We start from the raw sequence: 20,858 nt of genomic DNA, 5'->3' as shown, positions 1-20,858 counted from the left end.
GTTGCTGTACTATTGCCTCCGACCTTCGGGCAGCTTTGTGGTACTGATTTCTTTTTGAAAAGCCTGCCAGATTACCATAAAGGTCAACGGTAGCAGCGCAGCAACTGACACGAGAGTCCTCTCGGTTGAAAAATAGTAAGTGATGTTCTTGTAATTTCAGAACCAGTTGAATGGTGTGGGGGTAGGTAGAGGTGAGGTTGGGTGAGCTGGGAGTGGGGGATTTGTAGGGTATGGTTTAGAGGGTGATGGATGGTTCGGGTAGGGGCAGGGGGTTTGTGATGTTGGGGCTGGGGTAACATTGAAGGTGGGATGGGGGGTAAGGGGAGTACGGTGAGGTTGCAGAGGGTTTGGGGAGGTGAGATTGGCAGGGGTGTGGGGATGGTTGAGGGTGGGAGGATCAGTTTTTAAGGTTTAGTACCATAAAAATTAAATACTGCATGCATCTCAAAATTCTAATTTCTGTTTAAACTAGCCTATAAAAACTGTCTAAATTTTATTTTTCCTCGTAGTGGATACGATTCTAGTGATATGTGTTGCCAAACCAGAAAACTTTGGCCTCATCAAAATGCATGAAACTAAAAACCGGGAGTGATGCAAAACAGGGTGTTGACTCACTATAGCCTGTTTTATTACTCGGACAAAGTCTGGGAATGAAATCCCTATTTGTCATTGAGAGATTGCTTAAAAAAAGGTTTTACAAATCTCTACCCCATCCGTTCAGCCTGCCCTGCACCATGCTATTAAAAATCTAGCAGAAGGTGGTCATACTGTGGGAGTACATTTTTTCTGGGTTGAAGATTCCCAGTGGTCCATTATAACTTTGGTAAATAAAATCCATTGAAATCCCAGATAATTAGCATAAAGGAGTTTGACCGTAAAGGGTCTATTTTTTAGAGAAACCCAATCCTATGACTTCTATGCTTCTAGAAATGATCTCTCCTGGGATTTTGCTGCTGTGCTTTTTTGCTGATGTAATTAACAAGTAAGAAATTCCATTTTTCCACTCAAATCTGCTGTTTCTCTCACGTCTCAAACAGCGATTAGAATTAAAAAAGAATACTATTTGCACATTTATTTGGTACAAATGCAATGCAACATCATATGGAAGCCGTGGATAGGTTGTAAATTTTGTGTACAGCACAGTTGTACAACAGCGAGTTGGCTCCAGACAAGTCAGAATGCTACAATCTAAGTGTAGTGATTTCTTTGTAGTCACTTTCCTGACATCAGTTGATTTCTCTGTGATTAAATATCCTCAGAGACTCTGCATTGGGCTTACAATTCCGTCATTACCACCGTCACTCTGCTTCCTGTGTGCAGGTTTAATGAAGGAAAGGCAAAACCTACATTCATACATTACCTTTTACAATATCCCAAATCGCTTTCCAGCCAATTAAGTACTTTGAGTTGTAAGTCACTGGTATAATGTAGGCAATGTTATCAAATGGCATAGCAGGCTCAAGGCTGCTCCTGCTCCGAATGCATACGTTCATGTGCCGTTTTGGGCAGATGAGATAAGCTGAGCTAGATGGCATGCATCATCCATAATTATCCTGCAAACAGAGGGTGGAATCATGGCTGGAGTTCTGGTTAATTTGTTGCCAATGAAAGTTTACTGTGAACAAATATTGTGGGATGAAATTGTCAGGCATAATTGACTCGTAGTGAACTAATAAATTGTTCTACCCGGCATGTGATTCTCAAGAGCCTTTTCCACTGACTTTGATATTTTATCTACTTAACTATCCTCCCACTCTATCTTGGTGCTTTTTGAAGTATTGAAATATTGTGATAAAGTTGTGCTGCAAAGTAGATATTGAAAATATATTATAGTGAGAAGCAGCAATCAGCAGAGTCTTTGGAAGGAAACACAGATACAACTGTAAACCATTCTGTCCTTGTCCTCTGGCCTCTGAACAGTTGTCACACGCAGATACCTGAGAGCTCCAGCGCTTCTCACTTGACAGTGAAAACCTCTGTTGTTCAATCATTTCACTTTGTTGCTCAGGAGCCATTTGATCTTTCTACCCTGTGAAATTACTGATAAAATAGAATCCAGTTACATCCCTCGTTTGAGATAGTTATAATGAATGATATCATGCACTCAGGCAGGAGAATGTCATCTTCTTCTATCAGAATGAAAAGATCTTGAAATATAAATTTACTGCCATCATTTCTATATGGTGCAATGGACAGAACATGCTAATGAAGGCTGGGAAAGTCTCTGAAACCAGTGTTATTAACTGCACCGTATTATACATAATGAATGGGGTATTAACAATATTGCACAATGCTGTTAAAATAAATTTGGTTTATTTAGTAGCCACAGTGGGATCATCTAAAGTGTGCCGCAAACTAACATTGCGTTATATCGTTGCTGCTCTTAATATTAATGGCCTAAGCTGCATATATATGGGACGATATTTGCAACCAGATGCCAAAAATGGCGATATCATTATACTTGCATCTTTCTGTGATTGTTTGGTGAATTGCTTGGTGAATTTTGAAAGTGGAAAAAATATTATGCATGATTGAAGTGAAGGCATAAAGTGGGGAGGGGAGGACTAAGAGGCCTGGATAATGGAGAAACCCCAGGGTCCATGTCTCAGGTGGGATTGCATGACATGGCACTTACCATAACAATAGCAGGTTTGATGGCTGGTCTGTGCTGAACTTAAATTGGCAAAAAAAAATGGAAGTGGTATAGTCAGCCTCCAGTCCTTAGGCGGAGCCAGGGAGAAATGGACCAAAGTTCCTGCACGCGATTTGTAACCAGTGATTGATTCCTAATTAGTGAAGCATTTTTGTGAATACATCAAATCAAGGGTAGGATGATAATTGTCTCTGCTGGGAAAATAGCTGTTTGGCAATCTGTTCAATCATACACCATGAAAGTGAACCATCTGGGGTGAAGTGCCTTAACAATCTTGATATGTGCCAGCAGAAAGGGTAAGGAGACAGTTGGAGTGGAACAACAACAATACATTGTTGAACAGTATGGAGAGAATCTTGCCTTCAATGTCATTGCTAGAATTGAAGAACTAAGTAGCTCATGTTCTCACCATGATGAATGCCAGTAAGATTCTTTACTTTATCTTGTTTACCTAACTTTCAGGTATAAAGAACTACTCTCGTATCATCAGACACAACAGTTCTCTGCTGCTATTGGTTTAAATAGAATGCTGTTAATCGCAGGGCTGGTGCAGCCGCCAGTCATGGGAGAGAATATTTCTGAGGACTTTATTAGGAGACAGGTAAGTAGTCAATTTTATGTTAACCCACAATAGGTCACATTTATTACTGAATATCACAAATCCTTGTGAATTGTAAATCTGCTGTTGTGTAAATGTATCATGGCAAGATTGATGTCACTGGAGTCTAAAGCTGCTGTTATACAATTGTGTATGCATTAGTCAGAGCTAATTTCCATAGAAACATGATGCTCAATGCTTGTGCTAATGGCGAAATAAGTACTGCACTCAACTGCACAATTCAAAATTGTGGTGTAAAATTGGACAGACTTTAAATAGAAAAAAAAATTGAGATTAATTATAAAATGAACCCAGTGTAATTCTGTATGCCAGCATGGTATGTAACAAAAGAAGTGTGATCATGTGAACTTGAGTGGTACTCGGATTTTTGTTTGTTTAAATTTCAGTGAATAATTATCATCTGGAGAGAAGATTATAGTGGCTGATAGAAATCAGACAGATCTCTTTCATGAACTGGTCCTGAACTCTGAAAGTACTTGTCTCCTGAAAAACAACTCTTATTAGGCCAGAAGTATAGAATTTACAGCTTTTAATTGCATTCCAGTTCAAAACTGAAGACCACTTTACATGTCCAATGGTGTAAGTCTTTTTAATTCATTCTTGGGATGTGAGTATCTCTGACAAGGCCAGTGTTTATTGTAAGGAACTTTCATAGAATTTACAGTGCAGAAGGAGGCCATTCGGCCCATTGAGTCTGCACCGGCTCTTGGAAAGAGCACCCTACCCAAGGTCAACACCTCCACCCTATCCCCATAACCCAGCAACCGCACCCAACACTAAGGGCAGTTTTGGACACCAAGGGCAATTTATCATGGCCAATCCACCTAACCTGCACATCTTTGGACTGTGGGAGGAAACCAGAGCACCCGGAGAAAACCCACGCACACACTGGGAGGATGTGCAGACGCCGCACAGACAGCGACCCAAGCCGGAATCGAACCTGGGACCCTGGCGCTGTGAAGCAATTGTGCTATCCACAATGCTACCATGCTGCCCTTGCTAAATCCTGGTCTGTTTCATGTTTTTCGTTCAATGCCTATCCTGCTGGCTAGTTTTCAAATCATAGACTTTAGGTTTTGAACTGGAACCACACCTCCTATGCTGCAAGCCGCTATGTGGACCGATCCGGCAGATATCTTCAGATTCATTATGCTATGTGGCATATCCCATGATGCCATATTGATGAACTTGGCCAAGCAGACAATCAGTTTGTTGAAATCCGGGCCTTGGACAGATTTTCGTTTAGGATTGTTGGAGCTTTTCAGAAACTTCTGGAACAGGAGAAGCAAAGCCCCGTTTTGTCCGTTCTATGAAATATCCAGACATGAAGCAGCTTTAAGGCAATCTCTCTCAGCTGTCTCTCTGTCAAGCGGCCTAAGAGGCTCCCAGCCAGACCTGTGGAAGGCACTCCTATTTAAAAGAGTGTAGGCAGTAGAACAAAGAACAAAGAAAAGCACAGCACAGGAACAGGCCCTTCGGCCCTCCAAACCTGTGCTGACCATGCTGCCCGTCTAACCTAAATTCTTCTGCACTTCCGGGGTCGGTATCCCTCTATCCCCATTCTATTCATGTATTTGTCAAGATGCCGCTTAAACGTCACTATCGTCTCTGCTTCCACCACATCCTCCGGCAGCGAGTTCCAGGTACCCACTACCCTCTGTGTAAAAAAAAAAAAAAAAAACACTTGCCTCATACACCTTCTCAAAACCTTGTCCCTCGCACCTTAAACCTATGGCCCCCAGTAATTGACCCCTCTACCCTGGGAAAAAGCCTCTGACTATGCCCCTCATAATTTTGTAGACCTCTATCAGGTCACCCTTCAACCTCCGTCGATCCAGTGAGAACAACCCAAGTTTATTCAACCTCTCCTCATAGCTGATGCCCTCCATATCAGGCAGCATCCTGGTAAATCTCTTCTGCTCCCTCTCTAAAGCCTCCACATCCTTCTGGTAGTGTGGCGACCAGAATTGAATACTATACTCGAAGTGTGGCCTAACTAAGGTTCTATACAGCTGCAACATGACTTGCCAATTTTTATACTCTGTAACCAGACCTGTGAAGGGAACTACTGGTTTGAAAGGCTTCCAGCAGATTCTCCCACCAGCTTTGTAACAGTTTGTCGTGGAAATAATATTAGGCAGAAACTTCGAGCTTCGTTTCAGGAGTTTATTAGCACAATATTGTGGCGAGCCTGCAATAGTCAGTGACCATTCACCAGCGATCTGATTACAGCAGTGCAGAGCCTATCTTAATATACCAAAATAAATAGCTTTTTGTACAAAACAACATCTGGCCTGACCATGATTATACTACTATACAACCTTGGGAGTGTGACTATAGTCATTATCTCTTAACCATCAACATCTTGCAGCACATCCTGGCATCCTTGGCTGGAACAATTTGTCAGCACAATAGAATTAATCTAAAAGTTGTTTACCAGTGCTTTTTCCTTTACGCATCATTCTAAGATATGGCTAAGCACAGTGCTAAAATATAGTCAAACAATCCCAGCATGCTTTAGCAAGTGCTTTTTTATAATAGCAACTAATATTAATATATTTTCTAAGTGGTCAAAAGCAATTAATAATTCCTCACATTACTTTTCTTGTACACAGTTTTTTATCCTCTGTCTGAATGGCTGGGAAAAGCCCAGTCTGAAGACTCTCTTCACAATACAGCCAGAATATCTGCACAGAGACCAGGCAAGCAGTTGAAAAGCTAAGTGGATGTAAAATCTGCTGTAAACTCTCAGGTAGAAAACTTCAGTAATATCTCCAGGAGAATATGAGCCCATCTGGTAGTCGCATGATAGAATTGCACAGACCTGAATCTCCTGTGTGTAGGTGATTTCCCCAGAGGAAGACCTACAGTCTGGGAGCTCTAATGGATGGTAGACCTTAAAAGATCCAAACTCACCGATGGTTTGCAACACCTCGCATCGAGATTACTGCCTGCAAGGACCTTAACCTCAGCAGTGAAGATCCTCAAATACCCTTTTAATCCCTGTTATTTTAATCCTTCCCCTACCCCCTACCGTAATGTTTGTCTTGTGTGTGTCTGGATAGAGGGTGGAATGGGCTTTTAGGAATAGTTGGACCATTGTTCCATTATTTCCATTATATGTTCATCTTTTACTCTTATAAATAAACAGTTTGTTAATGTTTTACTTCTAAATCTGGTGCCTGTAACTCATTGGAGCAGTCAAGGGTTAAAGATCTCAAGAAAATACACAAATTATCGGTTAATTCAATTACGTTGGGGTCTGTGGGGCTGGAACTGATTGTGCACCCGCCCAGGGTGTCGTAACATTATTGTCCGCCCTTAACTACCCTTTAACAGGTAAAGTAAGCCACCCTCTGGACTCCCTGTAGTCCATGTTTTTGGTCATGCACACCCACAGTGTGGTTAGGAATGGAGTTACATAATTTTGATCCAGAAACCGTGAAAGGATGGTGATATAGCTCGTGAGTCAGGATGGTGTATGACATGGGAGGGGAATTTACAGGTGCTGATGTCCTTCTAGGGATAGAGGAATGTTTAAGTTGGTAATTAGGATGCCAATCAAGTGGGATGTTTTTTCTTTGAGTGTTCTTGGAGCTGCAGTCGGTGAGTGATAACGTCACTGTAGCACACAGAATCATTGAATCTCTACAGTGTAGAAGGGGACCATTCAGCCCATCACGTCTGCACCCTACGTAGGCCCATCCCTATAACCCCACCTAACTTTTACATCCCTGGACACTAAGGAGCAATTTAACATGGCTAATCCACCTAACATGCACATCTTTGGACTGTGGGAGGAAACCCATGCAGACACGGGGAGAAAGTACAAAATCCACATAGTCACCCAAGGCTGGAATTGAACCCAGGTCCCTGGCGCAGTGAGGCAGCAGTGCTAACCATTGTGCCATTGTGCCACCCCTCACAGAAGAAGATCATTTGGTTCATTGAATCTATGGTGACTCTCTGTAGAGAAATTAGGTTAGTCCCATTCCCAGCTCTATCCCTGTTGTTCAGCAAGTTTATTTCCCTCGGATGCTCATAAAATATCTTCTTTAAAATTATTTGTTGTCTACATTTCCAACACTGGTGGGCAACGAGCTCCAGGTAATTAACACTCCCTGCATAAAAAAATTCTTCCTCACATAACCACTGCATTACTTAGCCTAAACCTTCAATCTGTGTCGCCTAACCATCAGCAAGAGGAATGACTTTTCTTTACCTTATCTGAAGCTTGTACACCTCCATCAAATCGCCCCTCAATCTCTTTATGCCAAGAAAAACGTCTCCAACATCTTCAGCCTAGCATAGTATTTAAAAGCCCTCATCCCTGTAGCCATTCTGATAAGTCTGCTCAGCATCCTCTTAAGGATCCTCCCATCTCTCCTAAATAGTGGTGACCAGAACTGGATGTAATATTCTGGTTGTGGCCTCTGCCAAACTCTATTAAGGTTCAGCAGAACTTGTTTCCTGTTTTAATACTCAGTGCTTCTGGTGTATTCCATCAGACTCTTGACTTGTGCCTTTTAAGTGGTGTGTGGAGTTTGGGAAGTCTGCAGGTGAGTTACTCACCATACAATTCTTGGCTTCTGACCTGCACTTGTAGCCACAGTATGTGTAGTTGGTCCAGTAATGTTTCTGATCACTGATAACCCCCAGATGTCAATGTGGGCAGCAGATGCAGTGATGGCAATGCTGTGGAATGTCAGGGACGATGGTTAGATTCTCTCTTGTTGAAGATGGCCATTGCCTGGTTGCGTGAAGTGAATGTCACTTGCCATTTATTAGCCAAAACCTGAATGTTGTCCAGGTCTTGCTGCATGTGGAAACATTGCATCAGTATCTGAGAGTTACAAACGCAAGGATGAGGAATTTCCACTGTTTGGCTGATTTCTCATTTCAAATATGACATTTCACCATTGGAAAAAATGTTATGGCCTCCACCTCTCCAGTTGTTGATGCGTTTGTCCTCAATCTTGTGCTTTTAAATTATGCTTGAAGTTGTGGCGGAATCCATGAACTTCAGAGTGAGGAGCCCCATTGGAGCTCATGGCCAGATCCAAACCACCACTTAGCCTCGACATCCTCGGCCCAGGTGCTGTCACTCATCCCACCAGCAGGGCACACTGTTACTGCTGGCCACTTGATGTGGTGACTGAGTTGAGCAGCGGGGTATTGCGGGGAGTAAAGGGAGGGAGCAGCAGAGTCTGAATCTAGTTTCATGTTTCTTCGTCTTTTCCATAGTGGTTTGGTACAACTGAGTGGTTTGCTAGGCAATGAGAGAACAAGTTGATCTTCCAGAATGTCACTGATGTAAAGTGCATTTGTCAAATCATAAAAGGATAGTAAGATAACAATCTACATGGGTGAGTTTAACAAAATTACATTGGCAAAATCAATCGTGGATAGAAAAAACATTTTATTTAGTCGAATAAATGCAAAGGAAAATGCACAATTATTATTTTGCCTCGAGCTTATTGTTCTCTGTTGGTTTCAAAGTTACTATTTGTTGAAATTTGTACAGTTAAACAGGCCTATGTCTACTCTGTATAATTACAGTTTGTTACCTGCAATTAATCATTTTGTCAATTAAGTCTAGAAATAACTAATTAGGGTTGAACTTAAGTAACTTATAAGTCAAAGCCTGATCTCACTCCTGATTTTTTTCACAGAATCGCTGTGGTGCAGAAGGAGGCCATTTGGCCCATCATGTCTGTACTGGCTCTCCAAATGGGCATCGTGGCTTAGTGCTATTGCCCTGTCTTTTCCCTATACCCCTGCACATTGGTTTTATTCAAGTAATCATCGAATGTCCTCTAAATGCCTCAGTTGAACTTGCCTCCACCTCACTTCCAGGCAGTGCACTTCAGACTTGTTGGCTGAAAAAGATTTTTCTCACATCTCATTTGCTTCCTTTGCAAATCGCTTTAAATCTGTGCCCCCTCGTCATTGATCCTTTTATGCATTGGAACAGTTTTTTGCTCTCTGTTCTGTTTGAACATTTCTATCAAATCTCCTCTTAGCCATCCTCTCTCCAAAGCGAACAGTTCAAATCTCTCCAATCTATCCTCATAACTGAAGTTTCTCATCCTTAAAACCAGTTTTGCAAACCTCTTCTGCACTCTCTACAATGCGTTCATGTTTTTCCAATAGTGTGGCACGCAGAACTGTGCACAATATTCCAACTGAGGTCTTGTTTAAGTTCAGGATAACCTCCTTGCTCTTGGGGGTGAGGAAGCAGAGCCCCACATTAGCGTTCTGTAATTAAACAAAGATAGTTACATAGGCATGAGGACAAATTTGGCTCAAATAGAGTGGGCAGGAAGACTAAAAGGTAATGAGCAGTGGCAGTTGTTTAAGGAGATACTCAATTCCTCACAACTAAAATATATTCCAGAGAGGAAGAAAGATGGCAAGAGGGGTAAAAAACATCCATGGCTAAGCATGGAGGTTAAGGACGATATAAACACAAAAACTAAGATTTACCATGTTGCAAAGACCAGTGGCAGACTGGAAGATTGGGAAACTTTCAAAGAAAGGAAACTTAAAAAAAGTAATAAAAAGAGCTAAGGTAAATTACGGAAGAAAGTTAGCGTAGAACATCAAGAAGGATAGCAAAACTTTCTATAAGTACATAAAAGGGAAGAGAGTCACTAAAGTGAATATTGGTCCCTTGAAGAATGAAATGGAGAGTTAATAATGGGGAACACTGAAATAGCAAAGATGCTAAATCAATATTTTCCCCCAGTTTTCATGGTGGAGGACATTAGTACCATTCCTATAGGAACGGTTAATTCAGAGGTAATAGAAACGGTGAAACTTAAAACAATCAGCATCAATAGGGAAACAGTACTCAACAAACTCTTGGGATTGAAGGCAAAGAAGTCCCCAGCACCTGATGGCCGACATCTTAGGGCTTCAAAGGAAGTGGCAGTGGTGATCGTGGATCCATTGGTTATAATATTCCAAAATTCCCTGGACACGTAAAAGGTTCCAGCAGATTGGAAAAATACTAAAGTACTTAATCAAAAAGGGAGGGAGCAGAATGTAGCAAATTACAGACCGGTTACTTTAACATATGTTGTTGGGAACTTGTTAGAATCCATTATTAAGGAAGTTATAGCGGGACATTTGGAAAATCAAAACTCTCTCCATCAGAGTCAGCATGGTTTTATGAAGGTAAATCATGTTTGACAAATTTGCGAGAGTTCTTCAAAGATGTAACAAGCCAAGTGGGTAATGGGGATCCTGTATATGTAATATATCTGGACTTCTGGAAGGCATTTGATAAGGTGCCGCACAGAAGGTTAATACACAAGGTTAGATCACATGAGGTTGGGGTAATTTATTAACTTGGATAGAAGACTGGCTGATGGACAGAAGACTGAGAATCGGGCTAAATGGGTCTTTTTCTGGACGGCAAGATGAAACTAATCGGGTGTCACAGGGTTCGGTCCTTGGGCCCCAACTATTTACAATCTATATTAGCAACTTGGATAGAGGAATAGAAGGTTCTATAGCTAAATTTGCAGATGACACTAAAATGAGTGGAACAGTTAGTTGCAATGAGGAAATAACCTTACAAATGGATATAGATAGGTTAGGTGAGTGGGCCAAAATGTGGCAGATGGAGTTTAACGTGGATAAGTGTGAGGTCATCCATTTTGGTTGGAAAAATGGAAAGGCAACTATTATCTAAATGGGGAAAGACTTTGGGATGCTCTGGTGCAGAGGCATCTGGGTGTTCTCATGCAAGAATCAGAAAACTAGCGTGCAAGTACAGCAGGTAATAAAGAAAATGAATGGAATGTTGGCATTAAGAGCTAAAGAAATATGAGTATAAAGATAATAAGCACTTATTGTCACAAGTAGGCTTCAACGAAGACTTTAGTTTAGGCAGGCATCATAATCGGCACAGGCTTGGAGGACCGAAGGGCCTGTTCCTCTGGTGTACTGTTCTTTGAAAGCTATGTTGGACACAAAGAACTCCATATTCCAAAAAGCCAAGAGGAGTATAGGAAGTGCAAGCGTGAAATCAAAAGAGAGAGCATGCAAGAATATTGGCAAGCAAAATCAATGAGAACCCAAAGATGTTTTATCAATACATTAAGGGTAATAGGATAGCTAAGGAAAGAGTAGGACCCATAAAAAACCAAGGAGCTAATCTGTGTATAGAGGCAGAAGATGTGAGTATGTTTCTTGATGAATACTTTGCTTCTGCCTTCACAAAAGGGATGTTGTAATTAAGGAGGAGAGGTGCGAAGAGAGGAAATATTAAGGGAACTAGCATCCTTGAAAGTCACCAGGGATAAGTAACCAGGGCCGAATGAAGTGCACTGCAGGCTGTTTAAAGAAGCCAGGGAGGAAATAGCGAATGCTCTGACCATCCATTTTCTAATCCTCTCTGGGTACAGGTGTCGTACCAGAGGATTGCTAGCGTTGCACTTTTGTCTAGAAGCGGAGTGAAGGATAGACTGAATAGTTACAGGCAAATCAGTCTAACCTTGCTGGGAAAATAAGTGGAATCAATTAAGAGTAAGCTGTCACACAAAAAGGCATGGAATAATAAAGGACAGTCAGTATGGATTTGTTAAGGGAAGGTTGTGTCTGACTAATTGATCTACATGGATTTTAGCTGCGCATTTGACAAGGTACTATATGGCAGACTGGTTCAAAATATAAAAACCCATGGAATCCAAGGGAGTCTAGCAAGTTGGATACATATTGGCCCAGTGGCTGGAAACAAAGGGTTGGGATGTGTTTTTGCGATTGGTAGGCTATTTCCAGTGAAATTCTGCAGGGCTCAAAGATCTAGGTCTCCTAATTTTTGTGGTATATATTTTAATGATTTAGGCTTAAATGTCGGGGGCATGATCAAGTATTTTTTCAGATGACACAAAGATTGGCTGCATGGTTGATAAAGAAGAAAGCTTTTGACTACAGGAAAATATCAAAGGACTGTTCGGGTGGCAGAAAATGTGACAAATGGAATTTAACCCAGAGAAGTGTGAGGTGATACATTTGGGGAGGTCAAACAATGCAAAGTAATACACAATAAATGGAGGATACTAAGAGGTGTAGCAGAAGTGACACCTGAGCGTGCTAGTTCACAGATCCCGACGATAGCAGGACAAGTCGATAAGATGCATGTGGAATATTTTCTTTATTAGCCAATACATAGATTATAAGAACAGGGAGGTTATGCATGAACTGTATAAAACACAATAATTAAGAGGTGACCAAAAGGTGGTCAAAATTATGAACAATTTTGACAGGGTAAAGAAGGATCTTCTGCCTGCATGGAGTTGGTAAGTCAGTGACTAGGAGTTACAATTTCAAGATGGTCAGCAAGAGAGCTAGGAGTGAGATGAGGAGAATATCATTACTCCGAGAGTTGTTGGGATTTGGAAAGAGCTGCCTGGGAGAGTGGCGGAGGCGGATTCCATAGGAGATTTCAAAGAAAGTCAGTAATAAAATATTTTAGCCACATTAATTCTCTGCTTGGTTATCTTCAAAAGCTGCGAACTCCTGAATAAATTTGTTTCTGCAACTTCATTTGGAATTTTAGATGTTTGCTGTTTGTCAGATGAAGAGGGAATGTTGCCCTCTTGTGGTATTCTGAAATATGTAATCCACAACCAATAGTTTTGTGTTTTCCATTTAAAAAAATGTAGCTTCAGCAATCCATTTTCCTCTACAGTTCTGCTATTAGTTTATTTGTTTTATTTTCTACAGAGAAATATTAGTAGTGTCAATCAGATTGTCAAATTTGCTCAGGTTTAGCAAAGTGTCATGTTCAATTCTGTGCATGTTTCCTCCCACTGTCCAAAGGTGTGCAGGTTAGGTGGATTGGTCATGCTAAATTGCCCCTTAATGTCCAAAGATGTCCAGGTTAGGAGGGGTGACAGGGATAGGGCAGGGAGTGGGCCTAGGTAGAGTGCTCTTTCGGAGCGTCGATGCAGACTCAATGGGCCGAATGCCCTCTTCTGCACTGTAGAGATTCAATGGATAATAGGGTTGAGTTAGTGGAAGGGGCAGGAAGAATAAAAGGGAAGACCTGTGATAGGGTGGAAGGCAGGAGAGACTAAGTGACAAAGGATTTTGTTGTGCAAAAGCCAAAGCCACCCTCGCTCCCTAATGCTTGCTACCTCTCTCGGCCCACCTCTTCCCTCCCAGTTTACTCATAGAATCCCTACAGTGCAGAAGGAGGCCATTCAGCCCATTGAGTCTGCACCAACTTTCTGAAAGAGCACCCTACCTAGGGTCAGGCCACCACCCTATCTCCGTAACCCAGTAACCCCACCTATCCTTTTGGACACTAAAAGGCAATTTAGCATGGCCAGCCCACCTAACGTGCATATCGTTGGACTGTGGGAGGAAACCGGAGCACCCGGAGGAAACACGCGCAGACATGGGGAGAAAGTGTAAACTGCACAGAGACAGTCACCCAAGGTCAGAATTGAACCCAGGCCCCTGGCATTGTGAGACAGCAGTGCTAGTCATTGTGCCGCCCTCACTCTCTCCCAATTTCCTCACTTTCTCCCACTCACTGCTACACTCTCCTGACCCGCTTGCTGCTTCCCGCTCACTACCTCTCTTGCTGAGTCCTCATTGCGAAGGAAAGAGCGAGGGGTTCAGGAGAGGGAAGCAGTGAGCTGGAGGGAGTGAGAGTAGAGAAGGATGCTGTGAACAGGAGGTGGGAGGAAGTAGTTACAATAATAGTGAGTCGGAAGCAGAAAGAGGATTATTGGGCCAGTTAGGTTCAGGATTTCAATTGAAGAAGAGCAGACCAGGAATGTAACCCTTGTTACAGGATTGCTTATGGGAAAGGACTTTTCATTTCGCACAAGTTTTTGAGGAACACATTAGGAGTGCCAAATGTGGGATAACTGGATTCTCATTGGAGGCAGATCAGAGAATTCCTGGGATGAAGAGGTGTCTTGTGAGGAATGATGGAACAGGTTGGGCCTATACTCACTGGAATTTAGAAGAATAAGAGGTAACCTATAAGATTCTGAGGGAGCTTGGTAGTGTCGATATTGAAAGGATGATTCCCTTTGAATGGTATTCTGTAAGTATGAAGCTCTGTTTCAGAATAATGGGCCCCTTGTTTAAGATGGAGATGAGGAGCAGAGTGTCACAGTAATGTTATGGCACAGAAAGAGGCCATTTGGCCCATCATGTATACACCGCCTTTCCAAACAAGCATCATAACTTAATGCCATTTCCCTGCCTTTTCCCCGTTTATTTGAAGTAATCATCTAATGCCGTCTTGAATGCCTCGATTAAACCTGTCTACACCACATTTCAGGCAGTGCATTCCAAACTTGAACCTGTCACTGTGTGAAAAACTTTTTCTCACATCACATTTGCTTCTTTTATAAATCACTTTAAAACTGTGCCCTCTCGTTCTTGATCCTTTTGCGAGTGAGAATAGTTTCTCCCCATCTACTCTGTCCAACTCCCTCGTGCCCAGGGTCCCAGGTTCGATTCACGGCTTGGGTCACTGTCTGTGCGGAGTCTGCACATTCTCCCCGTGTGTGCATGGGTTTCCTCCCACAGTCCAAAGATGTGCGGGTTAGGTGGATTGGCCATGCTAAATTGCCCATGGTGTCCAAAATTGCCCTTAGTGTTGGGTGGGGTTACTGAGTTATGGCGATAGGGTGGAGGTGTGGACCTTGGGTAGGGTGCTCTTTCCAAGAGCCGGTGCAGACTCATTGGGCTGAATGGGCTCCTTCTGCACTGTAAATTCTATGATATGATATGTGACTTTGAACATCTCTGTCACATAAGCCCTTAGCTGCCTTCTCTCCGTGGAGAACAGTACAAACCTCTCCAATCTTCCCTCATAACTGAAGTTTCTCATCCCTGGAATCATTCTTCTAAATCTCTTCTGCACTCTCCAATGTATTCACATCCTTCCTATAGTGTGGCGCCCAGAACTGTACACTATAGGTCTAACTAGCGTCTTGTATAAGTTCAGTCTAACCTCCTTGCTCTAGTACTCTATGCCCCTATTAATAAGGTCCAGAATACTATGTGCTTTATAAACTGCCCTCTCTGCACCTGACCCGCCAACTTCAATGATCTATGCACATGTACACCCAGGCCCCTCTGCTCCTGCACTGCTTAAGAATTTTACCACTTATTTGATATTGTCTCTCCATGTTCTTCTCGGGGTTATTCATCTCTGCAATTCTCCACCTCAGAGAGCAGTGGAGGCTGTGTCATTGAATATATTCAAGGCTGTGTTGGATAGACTTTTGATCTACAGTGGAATCTAGGGTTATGGAATGTAAGCAGGCAAGTGGATCAGGTCAACCATGGCATTGAATGGCAGAGCTGGCTCAAAGGGCTAATTGACCTACTCTTGCTCTTATTTCTTATGTTCTTAGACATCAAAATTATCTTGATGAGACATTAAACGGGTTACTTTAAGGAGGTAAAATTAAAAATAGGAACAGTTTTGTTTAATTTAGTTTGACTTTATGGTTATGTGAAAAAAATAAATCTTCATCCATTTTTCAACGAGAATAAATAGTAGATGGTGTAGATGATAACTGTGATGTATTGTGTAGTAGCTTCCTGGGGAAAATTGTATGGTGGCAGATATAATGACCTTTGTGCATTGGAATAGCTGATTTCCCAGTTCTTTAATAACTTAGCAATGTGACTGATTCTCTGCTACTGCATATGGAAGATTGAGACAATTCCGTTGTTTGTGTGGCCGCTTTTAAGAGCACCGATTGTTTCACATGCCCATAAACTCTTTTCTGAATGCACATAACCTGGAAAGGGCTTTCATAAGCTAACTAAAACACTTTCTGCAACTAAACAAATCAACAATCTGTTATTTTCTCCTACTTAGAAATATCTGCTGAGCAATCCAGCCCACCTGAGTGCTGTTGTGGATGAACATTTCTTCATTAATGAGAGCATCTCCCAAGTCCGGTAAGTGGTGACTGCACCTTTGGTATTTAAATATCCAAGACGTGAAATCAGAATCTGGGGCGAAATTCTCCGCAATCGGTGCGATGTCCGCCAACCGGCGCCAAAAACGGCGCGAATCAGTCCGGCATCGCGCCGCCCCAAAGGTGCAGTATCATCCGCATCTTGAGCGGTCGAGCCCTAACCTTGAGGGGCTAGGCCCGCGCTGGACTGATTTCCGCCCCACCAGCTGGCGGGAAAAGCCTTTGGTGCCCCGCCAGCTGGCGCGGAAGTGACTTTGCCGGGCGGCGCATGCGCGGGCGCGTCAGCGGCCGCTCACGGCATCCCCGCGCACGCACAGTGGAGGGAGTCTCTTCCGTCTCTGCCATGGTGGAGACCATGGCGAAGGCGGAAGGAAACGAGTGCCCCCACGGCACAGGCCCGCCCGAGATCGGTTGGGCCCCGATCGCGGGCCAGGCCACCGTGGGGGCACCCCCCGGGGCCAGATCGCCCCGCGCCCCCCCCAGGACCCGCCCGCGCCGCCTTGTCCTGCCAGAAAGAGAGGTGGTTTAATCCACACCGGTGGGACAGGCATTCCAGCAGCGGGACTTCGGCCCATTTGGGCCGGAGAATCGCCGGGGGGTGGGGGGGGCCCGCCAATCGGCGTGGCGCGATTCCTGCCCCCGCCGAATATCCGGTGCCGGAGAATTCAGCAACCGGCAGGGGTGGGATTCACACCAGCCCCCAGCGATTCTCCGACCCGGCGGGGGGTCGGAGAATCCCGCCCCTGGCTTTTGAAGTTACAATAGATCATTTTGAAATGCTTATCTGAACTGTACTTTAACTATAATAACAGGAGCCCCCATCAATTGCGTCAGGAGGACAGGGGAATGGCATCAAATGACAGGCAACACCGTATTCTGCCAGTGAAATGTGTGAACTGATGTGCAGCGTAAGGCTGGAAACCTAATTGCTGTAAACATGCTTACAGCAGAAGTCAGTTAAAAGGTTTCTCTTTCCATATGGATTGTCAGCTGCATATTATTGTTTCCTCTTGATCCCAAGGTCAGAAAAGGCAAGAAGAAATAAATGCTTTTGTTGTAAAGTTTTGACACTCTGGAGTGTACTGTCTGAAGAGTGACAGCTATCTATCCGGATGTTTATATCTGGAGGTGGATCTAATGTATTTTTCTAACAGCAATGTGCATAAAATACTTTACTGACAACAGGGACATTATGCCATGCTGCAAGTATTGTATAATGGCGCTGCAACGATATATTTGTGTATAACTTGGCCTGGCTGCGAATCAATTCGAAGTTAATTACTGTTGGCAAATAAACAGCTGGCTGCAAATTCCTGGCTCCAGGTCGGATGGTACCAACAAGAAATAACTTTTTTCTTGTTTGTTTTAATACATTTCGCACCTCGCTATCAGAAATGTGATATGCTGCACACAATGCAAAATTTATTCTTCTTCCTGAGTTCTCTGCCTAAAAGCAGGTCCTTGACAACTATGCGCCTGACCACGGCAAAGTAATGTGGCTTTTGATTACGGGTAGGACGAGGAGACAGGCCCCAAGTCTGGCTCAGCTGAAACTGGGATCAAACCTGTGCTGTTGGGGTTAGTATAATCCACATGTTAGCCAAGTGAGCTAACAGCCCCTGCAAAAGGATGATGCAATTCAAATGGGGTTTTATACTAGGATTATAGCGTGTAACAAACAATGTACACAATATCACTTATCTAGTTGACTGTATGTACAAAAAAATGGAACCTTGGGGATTTCCTTTCTCATGTGAGAAATCCAGGTAGAAAATGATGGAGACTCATTAATTGCAACAGGACATAGATAGGCAAGCCGAATGGGTAGAGTAGGGACAGATGGAATTTAGTACAGAGAACAGCGAGATGAAGCATTTTGACAGAAAGGAGATGGAGGAGCAAGCAATATTTTTACTTAATAGCACAGTTTTAGGGAATGTGCAGGGACGCAGGCACTTGGGCCTGTAGGTCATTGAAGATGACAGTATATATTGAGAGAGGAATTAGCAAAGCATACGGAATCTTGGACTTCATAAATAGAGGCATTGAATACAAAAGCAAGGATGTTATTGTTACCTTAGGGGCTGGTTTAGCACACTGGGCTAAATAGCTGGCTTTTAAAGTAGACCAAAGCAGGCCAGCAGCACGATTCAATTCCCGTACCAGCCTCCTCGAACAGGCGCCGGAATGTGGCGACGAGGGGCTTTTCACAGTAACTTCATTTGAAGCCTACTTGTGATAATAAGCGATTTTCATTTCATTTTCATTTTCATTTCATTTATATACCTCTGATTAGACTACTCGGGAAGATGTGAGGATCATAGAATCATAGAATTTACAGTGCAGCAGGAGGCCATTCAGCCCATTGAGTCTGCGCCTGCCCTTGGAAAGAGCACCCCACTTAAGCCGACACCTCCACCCTATCCCAGTAACCCCACCTAACCTTTTTGGACACCTAAGGGCAATTTAGCATGGCCAATCCACCTATCCTGCACATCTTTGGACCGTGGGAGGAAACCGGAGCACCCGGAGGAAACCCACGCAGACAAAAGGAGAATGTGCCGACTCCGCACAGACAGTGACCCAAGCTGGGAATCGAAACTGGGACCCTGGAGCTGTGAAGCAACTGTGCTAACCACTGTGCTACCGTGCCGATCCTCGATGATGCAGAGGATATTTGCCAGAATGGTTCCTGAGATGGTGGATTTTAGCGAGAAGGTTCAGCTGGTGTTCTAGGAGCAAAGGAGGTTAAGGTAAGATTTTAGAGACATACAAGGTATGACAGGTTTAAACAAGGTAGACAAGGAAAAGCTGTTCACATTAGCTGTGAATGATGCAAAGGCTAGAGGACACAGATTTAAGGTTATGAGCAAGTGATAAAAGGAGGATATGGGGAAGAATCATAGAGTCATAGAATAGATTCTATGATTCTCTCTCATATCCTCCTTGTATCTCTTGCCCATAACCTTAAATCTGTGAATGTTTTTATGCAGTGAGTGGGAATGACCTGGAACTCAGTGCCTATATGGGAGGCAGAAACAAAGTTAATCAGTGATTTCAAAAGAAAACTGGGTGACCTCTTGAACAAAATAAAGTTGCAGGGCTATGGGGTTAGAACGGGAGAATGAGGCCGAATGGATTTATCTACAGAGAACTGGCATGGATTCAAGCAAATTACTGCAATGCTGGAATCTGAAACCAAAAAGAAAATGCTGGAAAATCTCTGCAGGTCTGGCAGCATCTGTAGGGTGAGAAAAGAGCTAACGTTTCGAGTCTAATGGCTCTTTGTCAAAGCTACCAGACAGAGAAAGTGGTAAATATTTATATTGTGCAGTGAGAATGAAAGATGAGTCATAGCCACAGAAACCCAGGGAAACCGGGTGCTAATGATCACAGAAACCATGGGGAAAGAGTGCTAATGGCAGTCCCCAGAGAGGACAAAAGATGTGAAAGTCCAAACAGCAGAGAAACTGACATCAGAGGGTAAACTGTGACAGATGTAGATGTAGATGTGGGGGGAGGGGAAGGGGGAAGCAAAGTGGAGAAAGGGTAAGGAAAGGTGGATAAGATGGTGTGGGGGTGGGTTAATATATATTAAGAAAGACAAGAAAGAAAGAAATGGTAAAAGACAGTTAAAATGAAATGGGATGAAAACAAATGGGTCGAGGTGGGGTAGAGCTAACCATCTGAAGTTGTTGAACTCAATGTTGAGACCCGAAGATGCAATGTTGTTCCTCCAGTTTGCGTTGAGCTTCACTGGAACATTGTAGCAGGCCAAGAACAGGGGCTGTTTAGCACAGGGCCAAATCGCTGGCTTTGAAAGCAGACCAAGGCAGACCAGCAGCACGATTCAATTCCCGTACCAGCCTCCCTAAACAGGCGCCGGAATGTGGCAACTAGGAGCTTTTCACAGTAACTTCATTTGAAGCCTACTTGTGACAATAAGCGATTTTCATTTTCAACAGACATGGGAGCAGGGTCTTTTGTTAAAATGGCAAGGAACAGGAAGGTCAGGATGCGTGCAGACCGGAGGCTGGCGTGGATTCAGTGGGCCAAGTGATCACTTTCTGTTCCAAAATTACTCTGATATTACACAGTTGCTGCACCCTTTGCATTGCATCTTTCCCTAATTTGTGTACCATCCCAGACAGTGCATTCCAGATTCCCACCACCCTCTGGGTGAAATTTGTTTTCTTCAAATACCCTCTAAACCTTAAGCCACTTTCACCTTAAAATTATGTCCCCTTGTTATTGACCCTTCAACCAAGGGGTCCAGCTGCTTTCTATCCACCCTGTCCATGTCCTTCATAATCTTATACACTTCAATCAGGTCCCCTCTCGGCCTTCTCTGTTTCAACGAAAACAACCTGAGCTTATCCAACCTCTCTTCATAGCTAAAATGCCCATTCCAGACAACATCCGGGTGAATCTCCTCTGTGCCCTCTTTAGTGCAATCACATCCTCATTATAGTGTAGTGACCAGAGCTGAACACAGTATACCATGTGGCCTAACCAAAGTCCTGTACAGTTCCAACCCAACATAACCTCCCTGCTCTTATAATCTATGCCATGATGGGCAGCACGGTAGTAAAGTGGGTAGGTAGCACAGTGGCTT

At 43.3% G+C, this 20,858-nt stretch overlaps 1 protein-coding gene across 3 annotated transcripts in view; it reads left to right on the top strand.

The window, feature by feature from the left end:
- The window catches only part of LOC140385261 (uncharacterized), a 217,884-nt gene that overhangs the window by 129,415 nt on the left and 67,611 nt on the right, over positions 1–20,858 (top strand). For all 3 annotated transcript variants that reach the window (XM_072467217.1, XM_072467216.1, XM_072467218.1), the window contains exons 8-9: positions 3,116–3,254; positions 16,141–16,223. In XM_072467217.1, the coding sequence (XP_072323318.1) occupies positions 3,116–3,254; positions 16,141–16,223 (222 nt within the window). The remainder of the gene's footprint in view (positions 1–3,115; positions 3,255–16,140; positions 16,224–20,858) is intronic.

Source organism: Scyliorhinus torazame, chromosome 11 (assembly GCF_047496885.1).
Source record: "Scyliorhinus torazame isolate Kashiwa2021f chromosome 11, sScyTor2.1, whole genome shotgun sequence".
NCBI lineage: Eukaryota > Metazoa > Chordata > Chondrichthyes > Carcharhiniformes > Scyliorhinidae > Scyliorhinus > Scyliorhinus torazame.
This window is presented reverse-complemented; position numbering and strand designations above follow the sequence as displayed.